The sequence below is a fragment of the Pongo pygmaeus genome, chromosome 11, assembly GCF_028885625.2.
Source record: "Pongo pygmaeus isolate AG05252 chromosome 11, NHGRI_mPonPyg2-v2.0_pri, whole genome shotgun sequence".
Taxonomy (NCBI): domain Eukaryota; kingdom Metazoa; phylum Chordata; class Mammalia; order Primates; family Hominidae; genus Pongo; species Pongo pygmaeus.
This window is the reverse complement of record NC_072384.2, coordinates 96,005,720-96,022,777: the sequence shown is the minus strand read 5'-3', so window position 1 is coordinate 96,022,777 and position 17,058 is coordinate 96,005,720. Positions and strand designations below refer to the sequence as shown.

The window sequence follows — 17,058 nt, the reverse complement described above, 5'->3', positions numbered from 1 at the left end:
GGCCAAATGATATTTCAGTATATGAATATAAGACATTTTATTTATCCAGTCATTAGGTGATGGACATTTGGGTTGTTTCCACTTTTTGGCTGTTTTTGCTATGAACATTTATTTTGCATAAATATATTTTTAAGTTCTCTTGACTGTATACCTAGGAGTGAAATTGCTGGGTTATATGGTAATTCTAACTTTTTGAGGAACACTCGCACTGTTTTCCAAAGTGACTATAAGATTTCGCATTCCTAACAACAATTTATGAGGGTTCCAATTTCTCCACATACTTTCCAACACTTGTTATTGTCTATCTTTCTGCTTGTAGCCATCCTCGTGGTTATGAAGTTGTATCTCACTATGATTTTGATTTGCATTTCCCTCATGACCAATAATGTTGACTATCTTTTTATGGGCTTATTGTCTATTTATTTGTCATCTTTGGAAAATGTATATTCAAACCCTTTGCTCATTTTGTACTGGGTTGTCTGATTTTTATTATTGACATGTAAAATATCTGATATTTTGTTGTTGAGGTTTAAGAGTTCTTTGTATATTCTGGATACTAGACCCTTATCAATTATATTATTTGCAAATATTTCTCCTATTGATAGTATCCTTTGAAGCACAAATACTTTTAATTTTGATGAAGTCTAATTTATGTTTTTTCTTTGGTTGTTTGTGCCTTTTGGTATCTGTGTTAATCTGTTCTCACACTGTTAATAAAGACATACCTGAGACTGGGTAATTTATAAAGGAAAGAGGTTGAATTGGCTCACAGTTCCACATGGCTGGGGAGGCCTCGCAATCATGGTGGAAAGCGAATGAGGAGCAAAGCCCTGTCCTACATGGCGACAGGCAAGAGGGCATGTGTAGGGGAACTCCCATTTATAAAACCATCAAACCTCGTGAGACTTATTCACTACCACAAGAAGAGTACGGGGGAAACTGCCCCGGTGATTCAATTACCTCCACAGGTCTCAGCTTTGACACATGGAGATTGTTAAAATTCAAGGTGAGATTTGGGTGGAGACACAGCCAAACCATATCAGTATCATATCCAAAGCCACCAAGATTTACCTGTTTACCTGTGTGGTAAACAGAACTAATCATTCTATAGTTTTAGCTCCTACATTTAGGCCTTTTTGACCTTTACAAACCAAATTCATTTTAACTTGTACATGGTCTGAGGTAGGAGCCCAAATTTATTATTTTGCATATGGATATCTGGTAGTCTGAGCACCATTTGTGCAAGCCTCTTCTGATTGAGTTGTCTTGGCACCTGTGCTGAAAATCATTTGACCATATATGGGAGGGTTTACTTCTGGGCGCTCTATTCTGTTTCATTGGCCTATTTGTCTTTATACCAGTACCAAACCGTTTTGTAGTAAGTTTTGAGATAAGGAAGTGTGAGTCCTCCAATTTCGTTCTTATTTTTCTGAGTTGAAAAATTGTTATTGTTCTGAGTCCTTTGTATTTTATATGCATTTTAGTAGCAACTTGTCCATTTTTAAAAAAATGCCATTGGGATTTTAATAGGGAATGCATTAAATCTGTACATTAATTTTAACTTAATAACGTTAAGTCCTTCAATTCATGAACACAGGATGTCTTTCCATTTATTTAGTTCTTCTTTAATTTATTTCAACAATGTCGTGCAATTTTCAGTATACGTGTATTACATTTTTTGTATGTAATTATGTATGTAATTTTGTATGTATTAAATGTAAATACAAAAATGTATTTACATTTTTTGGTTTATTTTTCTAAGTATTTTATTCTTCTTGATGCTATGTAAATGGAATGGTCTTCTCAATTTCATCTTCAGATTGTTTATTGCTAGTGTATAGAAATACAACTGAATTTTACATATTGATCTTGTATTCTACTACCTTACTAAACTTATTTATTAGCTTTAATGGTTTTTGCATGTGGATTCTTTATGGCTTTCTATATATAAGATCATATCATCTGCAAATAGAGACAGTTTGCTTCTTCCTTTCCTATCTGGATATGTTTTTTTTTTTCCCTTTTCTTAACTAATTTCCTTGATTAGACCCTCCAGTACAATGTTGAATAGAAGCAGCAAGAGCAGACATGGTTTTTTATCATGCAGTGTTAGATTTTGTAAATGCTTTTTGAATCTATTGAGATAATCATGTGATTTTCCCTTTTATTCTATTAATATGGTATATTACATTGATTTTCATGTATTGAACCAACCTTGAATTCCTGAGGTAGATTCTACGTGGTCATGGAATGGAGATAATCCTGTTTTTTTTTTTGGAGACAGGGCCTTGCTCTGTCAGCCAGGCTGGAGTGCAGTGGTGCGATCCTGGCTCACTGCAACCTCTGCTTCCTGGGTTCAAGTGTTTCTCGTTCGTTATCCTCCTGAGTAGCTGGGACTACAGGCATGTGCCTGGCTAATTTTGTTCATTTTTGTAGAGACAAGGTCTCACTGTGTTGCCCAGGCTGGTCTCAAACTCCTGGACTCAAGCAATCCTCCTCACTCAGCCTCCCAAAGTGTGGGGATTACAGGCATGAACCATCACATGTGATCATATAATCCTATTTATGTGCCTCTGGACTTGGATTTCTAGTATTTTGTTGAGGATTTTTATGTTTTTATTCATAAGAGATATTGGTCTGTAGTTTTTTGTGTGTGTGTGTGTGTGTTATGTGTTTGTAGTTGATATTATAGTAATACCTCATAGAATGAGTAAGAAAATGTTCTTTTCTTTTTTCCTTTTTGGTTAGTGAATTCTTTACAAAGCAAACATTTGGTTTGGTGTTAATTTTTTAAATACTTGTTAGAACTACCAGTGAAGCCATCTAGTCCCTGGCCTTTTTTTCCTGGAAGGTTTGTAAATTATTAATATTAATTTGATCTCTTTTACTTGCTACAAGTTTATTGATATTTTCTATGTCTTTTTAAGTCAGATTTGGTAGTTTTTGTCTTCATAGAATTTGTCCATTTTTTCTAGATTATCAAATTTGTTGGCAAACAATTGTATATTATATTCCCTTTTAATTCTTTGTATTTCTGTAATGTTAGTGTTAATGTCTCCCCTTTTATTCCTGATTTTAACAATTTGAGTCTTTGCTCTTTTTTCTTGGTCCGTTTAACTATAAGTTCATGAGTTTTGTTGATCTTTTTAAACAACCAACTTTAGGTTTGTTGATTTTTGTCTGTTTTTCTATTCAATATTTTTTTGTTTGGACTTACCTCTTTATTTCCTCCCTTCTCCTTCTTCTTGTTTTGAGTTTAGTTATATATATATATATTTTATTTTATTTATTTATTTTTTTGGAGACAGAGTCTTGCCCTGTCACCCAGGCTGGAATGCAGTGGCGCCATCTCAGCTCACTGCAAGCTCTGCCTACCGGGTTCATGCCATTTTCCCACCTCAGCCTCCCGAGTAGCTGGGACTACAGGTGCCCGCCACCATGCCTGGCTAATTTTGTTTTTGTATTTTTAGTAGAGATGGGGTTTCACTGTGTTAGCTGGAATGTTCTTGATCTCCTGACCTTGTGATCTGCCTGCCTTGGCCTCCCAGAGTGCTGGGATTACAGGTGTGAGCCACCGCACTCAGCCCTTTTTTTTTTTTTTTTTTTTTTTTGACACAAGGCCTCATGCTGTTGCCCAGGCACGAGTGCTGTGGCATGAACATGGCTCACTGCATCCTTGACCTCCTGGGCCCAAACCATCCTCCCACCTCAGCCTCCTGTGTAGCTGGGAATACAGGTGCATGTCACCATGCCTAGCTAAATATTTGTGTGTGTGTGTGTGTGTGTGTGTGTGTGTGTGTGTGTGTGTGTGTGTGTGTGTAGAGACAGACCCTCACCATGTTGTCCAGGCTGGTCTTGAACTCCTGGACTCGAGATCCTCCCACCTTAGCCTCCCAAAGTGCTGGGATTACAGGCATGAGCCACCATGCCCAGCCCTCCCTTGTTTTTGACATAGGTGTTTACAGCTAAAAATTTCCCTCTAATCACTGATTTTGCTGCATTCCCTGAGTTATGGTATGTGGTGTTTTCGTTTCCATTCATCTTGTTTTCTAATTTCCCTTATGATTTCTTCTTTTGAGTCATTGGCCATTTAGAAATGTGTTGTTTACTTTAGACATATTTGTGAATTTCTAAGTGTCTTTCTGTTATTGATTAATGATTTTGTATGATTTTAAACCTTTTACATTTATTGAGACTTATTTTATGACCATCAACTATTTTTGATCTACTCTCAGAAGCAACTTGCATGTGTATCCCTTCATCTTAATCCCTAGGACTACTACCCTTGGCCAGCCCTCTTAGCCTCCCATATAGCCTATTGCAAAATCTGAATAACTGCCATATTCCTTTGTCTCTGCTATCTTTCTTTTTCAAGCCTAGCCTATAGACCACTGCCGGATGAGTCTTAAAATATTCCCCAGTTCAGTGCCTCCCTTTTGTGGAGAAAGTAAGTCCATATTTCTTAATATGCCTTTAAAGGTTTTCTGCAATATAGATCTAATTTGTCTTTTCCATCCTCAGTTCTGAAAAGACTTTCACCTTGGATCATGCCTGTAGAAATAGTCATGTTAAATAAAACAGAATATAACTTCTATGACTAGTCTGTAACCACACCTTACCACTGTTAAAAATCTATCTGTGGACTATCTGTGTTCCCCCTTTTAACCAATTACTGATTTTTAAAGTAATTAGTTACTCCTTATTTGTTATCATTTGTGAGATGGGAGTGCTATGAAAACTTGAAACTCTGAGACTCTTAGCATTGTCATCTTTGTTTGCCTAATTATAAAGATTGAATTAGAGGTTAAGGAGATTAAAATGGAATAAGGACCTCTTGCACCCTATCAGCAAACTGTTATGGTTTACACTATTTAGAATACTTGATGCAGGTCATTACTGGAGAAGACTCTCTTCTATCCTTCAATACCCAGCCTAAATGACCCTTCTTTCATGAAATTTTTACTGTTATCTCATCAAAAGTGATCTCTTCCTTATGAATGCCTCCAGTACTTTGTTCTCTTCTAAGTCATTTTTAAAAATAATATTTATTTATGTATGTATGTGCCTCTTTTCCTTCACTGATCTATAAGCACTTTGAGAATTAAGAAATCTTTTGTACCCCAAATGTTTCATACATAATAGGGAGTCATATAAATATTTTTGAGAGAATGAGCAATTGAATACTTTTAAAAATACATCGTATTTGTCCTCTTTCCAGTTCTGCAGACCTAAACTTATTTCATCTCTTGCCTTAACTGGACCTTCCCCCCGTATATTTCTTCCTGTTTTCTATTCTGTTGTCTATTTTAGACACTGAAATGATCTGATAACCCTACCTACTCCATTTATTTTTCTTTATAATTCTTCCACTTTGAATCTTTCTCTCAGGGCCTTCCTCATTCTCTTTTCTATCTTTTTTTTTTTTTTTGGTGAAATTGCCATCTTCACTATGAAACCCTTCTTCATTATTTAAATGGAAAATTATATCTCTATCCTTTTATTTCAGATCTTTTTTTCTTTTATGACACATTGCCTTTATTATTATGAGAGAAATGATGATACCATTTTTTTTTTTTTCTTTTTGAGACAGAGTTTCACTCGTCACCCAGGCTGGAGTGGAATGGCACCATCTCAGCTCACTGCAACTTCTGCTTTCCAGATTCAGGCAATTCTTCTTCCTCAGCCTCCTGAGTAGCTGGGATTACAGGCACCCACCACCACACCCAGCTAATTTTTGTATTTTTAGTAGAGATGGGGTTTCACCATGTTGGCCAGGCTAGTCTTGAACTCCTGACCTCAGGTGATCCACCCGCCTTGGCCTCCCAAAGTGGTGAGACTACAGGTGTGAGCCACCGCACCCAGCCGATACCATATTTTTTATATCTTCTACAACGCTATTCCTAGTATGTAGTAGACACTCAACACATATTTGTTAAAGGGATGAATAAATATATTTCAAATTTAGATTTTCTCTCTTGGAACATTCAGGAAACTCCTGAAATTATATTGACTATTTAAAAAATTCATTATCTCTTATGAAAAAAGATAACAGTATTTTAAAATTCTGTAGTGTTGGAGAGTGGTTTTATAACTTGAAAACTTTGCTTATTTTCATCATTATGTACCTGTATATGAAATTACACTGTTATCCTTTTATTATAAGGACACATACACATTTGAAACTTTGTTTTAGGTCAGACACTGTTTCAGGATATCACATTAAGGGGAATGAGAAAATAAATACCTGATTTTGTTGATTTGTAAATTGCTTTCAAGTAACTGTAAACAGATAGAATAGCATGAAACAACCAAGTGTATTGAACATGGTATAAGCCCTCCCTTGGTTAATCAGTTATTCACATTTTAACTTTAAACTAACAAATATATTCCCTAGATAACATTTAGGAGATTGGAGAGAGTGTTTTGTGATATCCAGTAAAGTTAGTTCTATATTACTTCAAAAAGTCAGGAGCCATAGTTCCAGGAGTTAGAATTATGTCTTTCTCACAGCATCACATCACTGAGTAATTTTCTATAGGCTAAGATTTAAAATTTCTTTTCCTAGAAGTGAAATATTTTAGCACTTACATTTCAGAGAGTGGGTAATATCATTTAACAATATACTTCTCTATGAAGATCTTTAGATGTCCAGAAATTACTGTTAATGCTTAATTTAAAAGGAGTAATTCACTGAAAGCATTGACTTTTAAAAGTCTTTTGTTCTTTCAAGGTGGTTTCCAGAAGTGCAGAATATTTATTACCAAGGTAATAAAAAAAAGCAATTGCCAACTGGTGACAGCAGTGCCAAATTGGAATCTTTTTTCAACTGTACTGCTGCACTTATGACTTTACAGCTGCAGGACCTCACTTTAGTCTCCATGCAAGATTTCACGGACTTAATTGCACAACCTCCAGTAAGTATGGTTCAGTTCACCAATATGTATTTACAAATTTATTTATTTTTAATTATTTCAGAGAGGAAAATAACATCTTTATCAGTGAGAGGGCAGAAAGTACATCTTTAGACCTATTACACTTATCTTAAAAAAAAAAAATTGTCAGCCAGGCATGATGGCACATGTCTGTAGTCCCCACTACTCAAGAGGCTGAGGTGAGAGGAACACTTGCGTCCAGGAGTTTGAGGCTGCAGTGAGCCAAGATTGTGCCATTGCACTCCAGCCTGGACAACAGAGCAAGACCCTGTCTCAAAAAAAAAAAAAAAAAAAAAAAGTTAATGTCAACCTGCATGTTTAGGATATATGATTATCATGACTAGAGATGGAAATTAGTGAAAATTCACATAATTGGGAAATTTGGGTCATGAAGGCTGGAGAAAGTTACCATGAGGTAACTTTAGCAAAGAAGAACCGTTTCTGTTTCCAGGAGGAGGTCCTGTTACAGTGTGAGCAGGGCCTTGGAATTGGAGTTCTCCTCTTGGGCTCTATCTTGTATGATTCTGGAACTCCACTGCTATGTACGCTTGTTTTTCTGGGACTTTGACCCTGTAGTTGACCTGTAGTCCCAGTGGATACTGGATACCATCAACTGTAGCTCAGAATCACTCTTGCTCTTTTTATTAGAGCTCTTTTGGCTTAGCTGTCTGGGTCATAAGAGGAAGTGTGGGTTCCCATGTGTTCTAATTGGGACTGGTGTACTACTTAGTCTATCACAATTCATACATATTTATGTATGTAAAATTTTAAATTTTTTTTGCAGGATTCTGTTAGAGCTTTTGAACATCCAGGTTTCATCATGAGGCTGATTCTTGATAATGACACCATTAAGTTTGAACCTGAGTTTAATGACTATATAGATATCTTTCTAAATGTTTATGATGTCATGATTAAAGCTGTCAGTTTTGTGCCAAGAGTTGAGACAAAATTATATTCCAAATGGGTAAGTAAGAAGGATATTAAGATTGCTTGAATTTGCATAATGACATTCACTTCAAGTAACTTCTGAAAGTTGAAGACGGGTATCCTCTGCTTCACAGAATATAATAATGTTGGCTTATAAGAAAGTTTTGCTAAAAAACTACCATTTTCCAAATGGCCTCTCAAAATATACCTACCTTCCTGGTTTAGTCTTCCTTTGGACTTAGCTGAAAACTTTCTGAGGAGAAGGAATTAAAGTTGTGATCAGGTTTGAAGCAGCCAATGAGTGTTTACTGTAGCTCTGCTACCATTTCCTGTAAACTCATGCCATGCTGTAGGCCTGTTTATGCTTTTCCAGCTCTGTAAAACTGTCCTCGAATTTATTACTCCCCTCATACATCTTTTTCCCGTAATAGTGAGCTCCTTTGTATTTTCAACTGATAGATCTAATCTACGACATTTCCACAGTAGTTATTGGAATCTAGTATATGAAATGAGCATGTCTGAAAATTCTTCAACTTATAATCTTTTCTAGTTTTGTAAGTCCAATCAGAAGCTTTCTCCTTATTTTTGTATTTTTAAAATAACTTATACATATTTACTGTATACAGAAGAGTGCAGGAAACTAGTGTGTAAAGGCTTCAGTAGTAATAAAGTTAACACCTAAATAGGCACAGCCCATCTTGAGGGATAGAATATTGCTGGTACCTTTAAGCTCTTCCCCTTTGCTCCTTCTTGTTTACATCCTTATCTCTCCACCTTCTAGCAAAAGAATCACTATCTTGAAGTTTGGAGCGTTTGTTCTTAATTTTGAAAAATAGGCTTACTACTTGTCTGTTTATTACTAAACAATTTACGTTTAGTTTTTCCATGTCTTTGTATAAGTGGAAGCATCTTATAAGTAATTGGTGTTTTGCTTATTTCACTTAACATTATATGAAATTATCCATTTTGAGGATATTATCCTTTTCATTGAGTTTCCAATTTTGTATTATTCTGTTTTTATTTTTCAGGAATTCCATTAGGTTCTTTTCAAATAGGCCTAGTCATTTTTGATAGTCTTTTATACTTAGTCATATATTCATTAAGCTTTTACTTCTCTTTACACAGATTAAATATTTGTAATACTCTGTATGTGATACTACCAATATCCACACTTTTTGCTGATCTGATTCTGCTGTTTGCTGACTCCTGCTCCTGGTGGTATACTTCTCTGGGTATTTTTCCTTTATTATTATACTTATGCTTGTAAGAAGTTTATGGAAAAAGTCTTTGAGGACTTGGTTTAAGTTGATTCCTTTGGAGTTTCCATATTCTTGTGACAGGTGCTCCCCAGGCACTTGCAGACCAAGGACCATTTTTAGCTGAATTCTTGCTTAATGATTTCAAGGACAATACTGATTGTGCGAATATTCACTCAAATCTGTGTGAAAATAGACTTGTGGTTACAAATTCTTAAGGCAACCATCTTTTGTTTTTTTCCTCTACAGAGAAACAAAGCAAAACCAGGACATTTTTACTTTTCTCATATTCAAAGATCTGTCACCTTTTAGCATTCTGAAGTTTCGTCTCCTCAGAACTCTCATTTTAAGATTGTGTCACCCTTCAGTGTTCTTGGCTTTGCGTGGAGATGCCAATTATGACTTCCAACGTTGCTCGAGCTTGAGGCTTTGTTTCCTGGCAACCCCTCCCATGCATCCACCTTGCCAGAAACTCATTAAAGCAAAGCTTAGACCACCAAGGATCAGCAGGGTCCCCAGGGCAGCTGCTCACTTCTGCACATAATGACCTCTCAACTCATGCTTCCTCTCATTTTGGTCCCTTAGACTTTTTTTGTTGTTGTTATTTCCTTAGCTATACGTTATAAAAGATAAACTCAGCTTTATTCTCCTGGCATATTTATGTGTTTTGAATTTAGTCGTTTACTGGATATCTATTCCTCATACTACCATGAATGGAAGTCTCTCAAGAAACATACTGCTTACTTTGTCTTTTGTGTAATTCTAGTTCATCTATTGCATTCTTTTCTATTCTGTTTGTACCCTGACTTTTTCAAGAATGATTTGAAGTAACTTATGAAACAAGACAAATTTAACAAGTTAGTAAGAAAAGGATTAGTAGACAAAGGTCAAGTGAAGAAAAGTAACTTTTTTTTTTTTTTTTTTTGAGACTGGAGTCTCGCTCTGTTACCCAGGCTGGAGTGTGGTGGTGCTATCTTGGCTCACTGCAAGCTCTGCCTCCCGGGTTCACACCATTCTCCTGCCTCAGCCTCCTCAGTAGCTGGGACTACAGGCGCGTGCCACCACGTGTGGCTATTTTTTGTATTTTTAGTAGAGATGGGGTTTCAATGTATTAGCCAAGATGGTCTCGATCTCCTGACCTCGTGATCCGCCCACCTCTGCCTCCCAAAGTGCTGGGATTACAGGCATGAGCCACTGCGCCCGGCCATAACTTTTATAATTATCAAAAGGAATGCAGTTGCTATGATTTTATAGTTATAAAATATGGCCCCAAGCTTCCTGGTTTCTAAAGGAAAGTATGACAAATTTTAATTATGATTAGAATAGTTAATTGAAACTTCTCAGGAAGAGAGATGTTTTTCATGGTATCACATTTTGAGAGATAAAGCCTACAGTTGGCATCATTCATGGGTAATGGTTCTGAAACCCTATGGATTATCATCATCTGGTAACACATTTTATTTTTCAACTTTTATTTTAGGTTCAAAGGTACTTGTGTAAGTTTGTTACATGGGTAAATTGCATGTCATTGAGGTTTGGTATACGAACGATCCAAATTCCAGGGATCACCATCACCACTCACCATTGTCTCTTGCCCCAGAGATACAGATTCATAATGATGGAGTCAGTACTCAGAAATCAGTACTGGTAAAATATGCCTAGATGATGCCCTACAAGTGATATGTAGGGTATCATGAATAGGATAATTGAACATAATCTCAGTGATCTTTGACAACAATTGCAGAAATGGAATTTATATAGCTGTTTCTGAACACAACCTTTGGTAGAAATTGAAAGTGAACTAAAATACACTTTTTTACATGGAAGGTAAACCTGCAATGGGTTAACGCACCATGAGTCCAAGCATATCACTATCTCCTGATTTAATGTGATATGCTTTAGAACATCTGGAGGTGTCTCATACAAAATATCATTTCTCATAACTGTTAATAGGAGATGATTAAATTCATATCAAAATGAATGACTCCGTCTTGCTCTGTCACCCAGGCTGGAGTGCAGTGACGTGATCTCGGCTCACTGGAAGCTCCGCCTCCTGGGTTCATGCGATTCTCCTGCCTCAGCCTCCCCACGAGTAGCTGGGACTACAAGCATGCGCCACCATGCCCAGCTAATTTTTGTATTTTTAGTAGAGATGGGGTTTCACCATGTTGGCCAGGATGGATCTGGATCTCTTGACCTCATGATCTGCCTGCCTTGGCCTCCCAAAGTGCTGGGATTACAGGCATTAGCCACCATGCGTGGCCCCAAAATTATACTTTCTAATATAGTTTTGAAGTCGTAGTATCCGATTCTGCTTAGAAAGGTAGACCTATAGACTTTACAAGTTAGATAGGCTATTAATAAATTTAAGAAACAATCTATAGTGAATATTAGCTTCACATGAGATCAAGTAATTTTACATTGCACACAGTACATCATATAGATGGCTTTATCTTAAAAATTTCTATTTTCCAAAAAGATGATACCAAGCATCTAATGAGCCCAGGGGTGAAACAGTGGTGGGATTCACTAATATTCTCGTGAAGTATCTAGTTCTAAGCAAGATGATTTCCTGAAATGGCCACTGGGGGAATAGTAGGAAAATGCCCCATGGATAACTGAGAAAAATTACCCAGTTGCCTAAGGAATCCTTTGATACTATCAATTTGAATGTTGTAGAATGTCCACTGCAGACATGATTTTGTTTTGTTACAATATAAATAAAATCTGGGCAACAGGTAGAGCATATGTATATTTAAGAGTAAGTTGGGGACAGGCATGGTGGCTCATGCCTGTAATCCCAGCACTTTGGGAGGGCGAGGCGGGTGGATAACCTGAGGTCAGGAGTTTGAGATCAGCCTGGCCAACATGGTGAAACTCTGTCTGTACTAAAACTACAAAAATCAGCCAGGCATGGTGGTGGGCACCTGTAATCCCAGCTACTCGGGAGGCTGAGGCAGGAGAATCACTTGAACCCAGGAGGCAGAGGTTGCAGTGAGTAGAGATCGTGCCACTGCACTTCAGCCTGGGCAACAGAATGAGACTCTGTCTCAAAAAAAAAAAAAAAGATTAAGTTGGTTCAGGTAATAAACCATGTGGGCATATTTACTAGTCCTCTGAAATGGAAAGAAAAGGAGATAAACTGTTAAGATTTGTTTGCTTATTTAAAATTGTTGTCTGGTCCATTCTTGCCTACAATTATTATAATCCTGAGAGCAGAATGCAAATTTTGCAGCTAAGGATTTTAGTCTGCTCTAGTTGCTGTTCACAGAATCAAAGATCAAAGGTCAGTGAATAAGTAGTCTTTCTTTGATCTAGATAGATTTCTCCTCAACGTGAAAAAGTATTGTGTTTAAAGATTATGATGATATGACATTGCACTCTAGTGTATTTTCTGTCAACAGCGAACAATGCAAGCACTGCCTTATAAAGCTAGCATATACGATTGCACAAAGCGTGGATTTTTCTGTGTTCATAAATGGGAAGAATTAACTATGTTAAAATGTCCGTACTACCCAAAGTCATCTCCAGATTTAATGCAATCTCTATCAAAATACCAATGACATTCTTCCCAGAAGCAGAAAAAATAATCTTAAAATTCATATGAAATCACAAAAGACCCTGAATAGCCAAAGCAATCTTGAGCAAAAAGAACAAAGTTGGAGGCATCACATTACCTTACTTCGAAATAGACTACAAAGCAGGAGGCAGCAGGGGTTGCTGGAGAGTTAGGGAACCACTTCCTCTTACACACCGGCTCCCTGGCCTGGGACAGTCCCAGCGCCCTCGCATCTGCCTGGCACCACCACCCTTTCTCTTCTCTCCCTACCCCCCCACTGGTGCCCGCCTTCACCCCCACACCACTGGTCTGTTTGGCCCTCCGGGTCCCCTCTCTAGCTGGCCTCCCATCTCCCCCTGCTGAGCCAGGTTGGTTTCAGAAATGCCCTTACAGCAGCAGGCAAAGTGAAGCCAAGAGCTAGAAAAGGTGCTCACAGTACCTCTCAGATGGTTTCAAAACACCTGAGGACAAAAGAAGGGCTGCTCTATGAGGTTCAGATAGTCCTAAAACTCCAAAAATCTCCCTCAGAAAAACGCCATATGATACATCCCTTGGTTTGCTCACCAAGAAGTTCATTCAGCTCCTGAGCCAGTCTCTCCATGGGGTCTTGGATTTGAACAAGGCAGAAAAAGTGCTAAAAGTACAAAAGAGAAGGACTTGTGATATCACCAACATTCAAAGCATCTCCCTCATTAAGAAGTCTAAAAACAGCCAGGCATGTTGGCTCATGCCTGTAATCCCAGCACTTTGGGAGGCTGAGGTGGGCAGATCACGAGGTCAAGAGATCGAGACCATCCTGGCCAACATGGTGAAACCCTGTCTCTACTAAAAATACAAAAATTAGCTGGGCATGGTGGTGTGTGCCTATAGTCCCAGCTGCTCGGGAGGCTGAGGCAGGAGAATCACTTGAACCCGGGAGGTGGAGGTTGCAGTGAGCCAAGATTGCGCCACTGCACTCCAGCCTGGCAGCAGAGCAAGACTGTCTAAAAAAAAAAAAAAAAAGAAGGAAAACATTCAGTGGGCTACAGTCTGTCTGAGGATGAGGGCATGCTGGCCCAATGTCAAGGCCTGTCAAAAGAAGCAACCAAGCTCAGTCAGGAAGAGAAAAAAATAGATGAACTGATCCAAAGCTGCACCCTGGACCTCAAACTATTAACCACAGATTCAGAGAATCAAAGGTTAGCTTATATTGCGTATCAAAATATTTGAAAACTTAGTGGCCTTAAAGACCAAACGGTTATAAGTTGTGAAAGCCCCTCCAGAAATAAGACTTGAAGCACTTTACTCAATAGAGAGCCTACAGACATATTTGGCAAGTACCCAAGGACCAATTGAGGTTTACTCCTGTCCAGAAGAGATGGAAACACACAATCCAGTGAAAACAAACAACCAAGACCCACAATGGGAATATCTCTAAACCCAATTCCAAAGACTTGGATTCAACCAACTCAGGGCATAGCGATTGGTCAATTTCTATGGCAAACCTTTCTCCCTTGGCCTCCCCAGCCAACTTTTTACAGCAGACTGAGGTCCAAATTCCTTCTAACCTAGAAGGACCGTTTGTGAACTTACTGCCTCCCCTGCTGCAAGAGGACTGTCTCCTGAGCCTTGGGGAGGAGGAAGGCATCAGTGATATCTTTGATGCTGATGATTTGGAAAAGCTTCCACTGGTGGAAGACTTCAAGTATGGTTGATTGTGCTTCGTGTGCATTCTCCTTACAAATCAATAATTTTTTATCATGGGACCAAAACATCTGTCATGCAATGTGGTCTCTTCCTACTTTCTTCCTCCAAGAAATTATCATGAAGTAAACTACAGACTTCAGAAGAAAGCTGACATTTTAATGAATTTTAAAAAATAAACAACTTGTCTGAATGCACCGTTGCAGGCTCCCTTGGGAAAACCCTGCTTTGCTCCAGGCTGCATGATCTCCTGGATAAGTCAGCAAATGAAAAAATGTGCAATCAGGTGTTTCTCACTCCCTCCCTTCTTCCCGGATTGGCTCGCTGTGCCTGACAGATGGGCTATAGAATGGGGTCTGGTCACCTGACCCACTGGTAAACAATGATCTTCCTTAATAGCATTTCAATCTCTGCCTTCTCCACAGAATGTATGCCTTTGGGGTGTGCTAATATGGAATGGAACTGCAGCAAATGCAAACTTGAAGTCATGCAAAAGTATGAAATGGACTTCAGCTCTTCTTAGGAATATTTAAATTCAATTTACGCTCTGGACTCTGTGTCCCAGAAGGAAGGGACACAAAACTTCCTCAAAACCCTTAAAAGCTCCATAGCCTTTAGGATGAAGAACTTGTTTTCAAATATACTTGTTGCAGTTACAGAAGACTAGTAGAGTTCTGCCACTCTAAGCTGTTGTGGATTTTTCTATCTCCAAAAACTATGCCCACTCCCCTATTCCCCGCATGTTTGTGACTTTCCAGTTGATTTGTAGCAAATGCCTATTTAGTTCTTTGTGGATTATTTTAGACTTGTTATATTTTTTTAGCTGCCATTTATGTATTCCTGTGGCATTCATCACCATTTCAATTTAATTGCTTACTTTGAAGGAAATTTTACAAATTCACATTACATAAGCAGAGGGACAGAACCTCTACTGATTAGAACATCTATACCTGTGTGATCTGAGGTTTATCAGGCTCCGCAAGAAGCATTGTCCCATCTTGCTTCCACTCCCAGCTTGGAGCAAGTCAGTCCTGGGGCTTGCTAACAGGAGTGACCCATTGGAAAGGAGAACCAGGTCAAATGATGTAACAGTCCCAAGGAGCAGCAGGCATGGATCCCTTAATCCTTGTGCTTCCCATGCCCCTGTTACTGGGAAAGGACCGTTAACGCTGCTCTCAGAGACCACTTCTCAGGATGGGGTCAAGTGGAGAGGCCTCTAGGGAGAAAGACATTCCCATTGTGTGAGTGGCATTTTCTTAAGCTGGCAGGAACAGGGGGATCCCACTGTGTCAGGGGCTGGAATCATTCTGGCTAGACCCTGTTCCCCTTGCTCTATGAAGGAATGAGTTGGACCAAGGAAAGCCAGGACGTAGAAAATGGAGCAAAAGAATGTCAGGGCATTTCCCGCTTTACTCTTCAGGAATGGTGTCCCAAGTTGGAGGGTTTGTGTCAGCTGCAAGTCCTACCAGTTACATTGAAGAATAGCTTCCCATTGGCAGGAGGCAATGGCCATCTCCCACTGGGAATATGGCATAGTATCTTCAATTCATTTTTTGGATACTAAGGACCGTGGGAATGAGGGAGTCAGATAAAGAACAAACCTCAAAATGAACAGTTAAATTGAAATGCTATGTGCCTGACCCAGTGGCAGGCACACAGTAGGCACTCAACTCATACATGTTTAATTGAATTGAAAACATCCCTTAGGAAATAAACAAACCAAAAAAACACAAAAGCCCCAGCCGGTTTACTCCAGGAAGATTTCTACAATATGCAACGTGGTTGTGGGGTCAAGACAGATGACACTAGTGCTTTAAACTCTTTGTGTGGGTGTGCATGGGTGTATGTTTGGGAAAAAAACAAAGGTGAAGACTATCTGCCTTTTTCTTCTTCAGCTTCCACCTGTGGTCTCCTCCCTTCACACACACTAGACTTGGTACAAAACATCAGTGTGGTCCGAGAGGAAGCATTGGAGTGGAGGAGGGAGAGGGAACTTTGTGTTGTCTACTAGAAATGCACTGAGGTTTTTTTTCCTGTACAGGAAACCATTTATGCCAAGCTTTTCCCCATTTCCTATATCTATCTCATCTGGTTAGCTGCCTCTACTTTCAGCTTTGTGTAATTATCTTTGCCAGCTGCACAAAGCTGATTTTTTTGCAACGTCTAAAGTCTGAGCTCACCTGGCTAGGTTGTTGAGTGTTTTGTTGAAACTTTTTGTAAGGTAATGCTGTATTTATTGTTTTAAAAACTAAAGGAATCCTAGTAAATCTTAAAAGTTTCTTCATGCATAAGATTTTTCCAGTTGCTGGGCTTAACTGGTGTACATTAATTAGATGTCCATACTGTATTCTTGCATTAGTCATTTTCTTTTTGACTTATCTGAGCCCACAAAGTGAGTTAGTAAGTACCACAGTTTTTGCATTACTTTAAGTTCTAAGTATGCAGGTTTCCTGATACCATTGGATGCTGCTATTAAAGCTCACATATTATATGGCTGAAAGTTACAAGTGTGTGAATTATGACTGCATAAGCCTTAGAAAATAAAATGAATAAAGGGCAACACATTAGCATGACAGTGTTAGGTGTGTGTTTATATGTACAGGGTTCTGCATAGCAATTGTTTTATTGAAGTTGATATGTAGTTTGCTCACATTTTTATTAGCAATTTTGTACAAAAATAGCAACTAATTTGTAAACACTG

The 17,058-nt window shown here is 38.4% G+C and overlaps 1 protein-coding gene and 1 pseudogene across 2 annotated transcripts in view; both read left to right on the top strand.

Annotated features, from left to right (window-relative positions):
- Positions 1 to 17,058, top strand: part of DNAH7 (dynein axonemal heavy chain 7) — a 349,153-nt gene that overhangs the window by 61,670 nt on the left and 270,425 nt on the right. For both annotated transcript variants that reach the window (XM_054477799.2, XM_054477800.2), the window contains exons 11-12: positions 6,731 to 6,914; positions 7,717 to 7,896. In XM_054477799.2, the coding sequence (XP_054333774.1) occupies positions 6,731 to 6,914; positions 7,717 to 7,896 (364 nt within the window). The remainder of the gene's footprint in view (positions 1 to 6,730; positions 6,915 to 7,716; positions 7,897 to 17,058) is intronic.
- LOC129031161 (transcription factor E2F3-like) lies at positions 12,072 to 14,368 on the top strand (annotated as a pseudogene).